At 38.8% G+C, this 3,550-nt stretch overlaps 1 protein-coding gene across 1 annotated transcript; it reads right to left on the bottom strand.

Moving 5' to 3' along the window:
* On the bottom strand, positions 1-2,838 carry LOC130987537 (uncharacterized). The gene is made up of 2 exons (XM_057911091.1): positions 2,154-2,838; positions 1-1,547 (listed from the first exon to the last, which is right to left on the bottom strand). Exon 2 carries the CDS (start codon positions 1,521-1,523, stop codon positions 447-449), a length of 1,077 nt encoding a protein of 358 aa, XP_057767074.1. The 5' UTR covers positions 1,524-1,547; positions 2,154-2,838; the 3' UTR covers positions 1-446.
* Between the last annotated feature and the right edge of the window lie 712 nt (positions 2,839-3,550).

Below are 3,550 nucleotides of genomic sequence, written 5' to 3'. Positions count from 1 at the left end.
TGAAATCAACCAAACAAACAGATTATATGATCGAAAATCAAAAAATAAAACATCGATGTTAGCATATACATATATATATATATATCATCACAAATTCTAGGTAGTGAGCAGCCACGATACATATCTACTACTTCAACAACCTGCTGTAAGACAAGCATACATCGATCAAATAGACCCTACAACCAAGCATCAAAAAATTCGAAACAAAAAAAGAATGAATAAACAAAAACATCGTTAAAGAAGCAAACCACATCGTGTTTCAGAGCCAGAAACCGGCGAAAAACATACAAGCGAGCCAGCAAACAAGGCGAGAGAGAGAGAGAGAGAGCGTCTCTCCTCTAAAGATCAGCTACGTACCTACATTGGCTACCCCTCTCCTCTCCCTTGCCACATTTGCACAATGAGAGGCACGGCCATCTTCAAGAATCTGAGCCCCCTGCATCCCCTCAGCCACTCTCCCTTATGCAGTTCCCCGGCAGAAGGTACTTGTACTCGTCTGCATTCTCCAGCAGGTACGATGGCAGATGAACGGCCGAGTGTGAGTGAGGAATCGGGCCCATTTTCCCTATGATGTCTCTGAACGTGTACTCCTCAGGCAGCATATCATACAAATCAGCACCTTTGCAGATCAGTTCTTGAATCCTCTTCGGGCTGAGGTAGTGAGAGAATCTGACTCGATCCGTGTGGCTGTAGGCCTTCATCTTGAAGATGAAGTCGCTGACGTAACGAAAGCAGAAGCTACAATGCCAGCCAGAGTCGGCCAAGAGGTAGTCCGTTTGGCGGTAGTGAGCATACCTTGTCTTCCCCCTTTGGTACCTATGGACTGAGGCCCTCCAGCTCCTGAGGTCATACAAGAACTCGAACGAGTAAAGGTAGTTCTTCAACTGGAGGTGAAGGACCGGAGGGATGTCGTCACACCATCTCAGTAGATTAATGGTGTGCTGGCTAGGGATCTCGTCAACGTCCGACATAACAAGGAGGTCGTCGTCTTCTATCCCCGCGATCCTCAGCAGCTGGTCAAGGGCCAGCCTCTGGTAAGCCTCCTCAATGAAAGGGTTCTCGCCTTTCTTGAACCTCCCGCCAATCGTCCCATAGGTCAGCCTAGGCTCCACGAATTTGAACTTGTCCCGGTTCAACGCAAAGTTGAGGGGCTTTGGTAGGGCAGTGAAGGTGGAGTTCGCCTCGAGCAGCACAAACTGGGAGATGTAAGGATACATCTCTTTCCACCTGATCTTGAGCATGTCCACCTCGTTACTGAAAAGGACAGCATCATAGACGCGCCTAGGGAAGTCACGGATCCCCCACCCGTGAAGCCTGCAGAGGGTCTCCATCGAGACATTCTCGTGGTAGTAGTGAGTTAGGGTTATGAATGGCTTCGGAGGCGACTCCCACAACGGCCGGAGGAAATAGGTGATCTTTTGGCCGTGGAGGTATATCCCGACTATGCCTGAGGGAATAACGAGGCAAAGGAAGAGCAGTGCCCTCAAATCTAGCCCTAGAAACGACCACCGGACTTTCGACATGTTTTAGCAATGCTTGCTTGCTTTCTGCGTATAGAAAACAACCATTTCTTTCACATAATTTATCATCATATATTCATATTATCAACTGTTTATAAAAAGGACAAATCTTGATGCATTGCACAACATATTTGCTTATTTCTTAACAATATCAACTATTCTGGATTCAATTAACAATGCAGTTAGAGCTAATTCAAGAACAATTTTGAGGTATAAAAAACACATAAAAGCTAATTCAAGAACAATTCTGCCTTAGAGTTTCAGAAAAAGGACAAATCTTGATACATTCATTATTATCAACAAAGCATTTCAGCAACCAATGCCATTTTCAGCAAAGAACCCATGACCATGACAAGATATCAGACAATTCTAGAACATTGCAATCCCATCCACAAATTAACAATGCAGTTAGAGCTAATTCAAGAACAATACCAAAAAAAAAAAAAAAAAAAAAAAAAAAAAAAAAACACACACACATACATATCAAAGATTGCAGCCCACATGAAACAAAATCAAGCATCACTGTTGAATCAAAATATAATATTAGTTGAAAAATCAGCAAGAACAGAGGCCCTTCTTGATTAAACATGAACCATTACATTGAGAGAAACAAAAACAAGAAATGTCACTAACCTGGGAACAACAGCAAAAGCAGAGAGAGAGAGAGAGAGAGAGGAGAGAGAAGGCCCCTAATTATATATCGCCACCCTTTGAGAAAGTATAACAATCATCAAACATTATGAGAGCCCAAAATCCTTTTTCCTCTTCGTATCTGAATACAATTCTCTCTCTCTCTCTCTATACAAATACCTCTTCCTCCTCCGTGATTGCATACACATCAAAAATCGTGATCATAAATAAGCGGAGGGAAAGAGGAAATACAAAATTTTATAATAATGGTGAAAAAAGGGAGACTCCTCCAGAAAGAAAAAGACAGAATTTTTGGAGAGAAAAACAGGGGGAATTTGATTTGTTCTTGATGTTCCTAAAAACGGGCAATCCTCCTCGAGAAAGGGTTGGTTGTATATCTCACCAGTTTCCTCATTCTCTCTCTCCCTCTTTCTCTCTCATAAAAAAAGAAATCTTTTTCGCAAATTTTCTTGACGCGCAGAGAGTGAATGGGAGGCTGAAAAAATGAGCAATTATTTGGGAGAAAATGGCATTTGGGATTAATACTATATTTAACGATTGGGGAAAAAAATCAGAAATGGAAAATCGGATTGGAAAATTGTAGTGATTGCGAAGAAGAAAGGGAAGAAAGTGTAAGGTGGAGACTGCATGCCTATTTTAATTTTATTTTTACTTTTCTCGTAAATTTGGATTAAGTGAGATATATTCCGAGGTTAAAATCTAAACTGTTTAAACTGGATAAAGTTGTAATTTTGCTTCATTATAAACAACTAGATGGTAGATAACTTCAACTATTTTCCACTAATTTCACTCATTATCATCTACAATCTATAATATAGGAGTATTTATTACATAAAAGTTCAGTTCAATTTCAAATTAATTGGCTCAATGCCAATTCTAAAATTATATTTAACTAGTATAGGTCCATTCGTGCGATGCACGATGGACATCGAAATTAAGAGGTATTCAGACTAAAAAAATTAAGGAGGTTGGTAAATTCTAAATAAAAATATCCTTAAATTTTATGAAAAATATTTTAATACACATTCTTCATAAAGTAGGGGATTTAAATATTATATGAAAATTTATTCACATGCCTAGTTTATATATGGATTGGTTACTGTGAAAATTATGTTTTTCGTAAGAATGTGAGAATATTGTATTGAATTTATAAAGTTAATGCATTTAAAAATATATATATTACCAAAAAAATATTGTTAAATTAAATAAATATTTTTTTTTAAATGACAATTTTATATAAAAAAGAAAAGAAAAAACCTAAAAAAAACCCTTGAAAGCACAGAAAGAGCAGACTAAGGGCCGAGTCTCATTAAAACCTTTTCACGGAAAACCCAGTGGTAAAAACCGTGAATAGGAAAAAGAGTACTCGTCTAGACACA

Source organism: Salvia miltiorrhiza, chromosome 6 (assembly GCF_028751815.1).
Source record: "Salvia miltiorrhiza cultivar Shanhuang (shh) chromosome 6, IMPLAD_Smil_shh, whole genome shotgun sequence".
NCBI classification, from domain to species: Eukaryota; Viridiplantae; Streptophyta; class Magnoliopsida; order Lamiales; family Lamiaceae; genus Salvia; species Salvia miltiorrhiza.
The sequence above is the reverse complement of the archived record's forward strand: the minus strand, read 5'-3'. Positions and strand labels throughout refer to the sequence as shown.

Bases quoted from the DNA above. Each gene is read 5' to 3' on its own strand.
- LOC130987537 (XM_057911091.1), bottom strand. From the start codon at position 1,523: ATGTCGAAAGTCCGGTGGTCGTTTCTAGGGCTAGATTTGAGGGCACTG.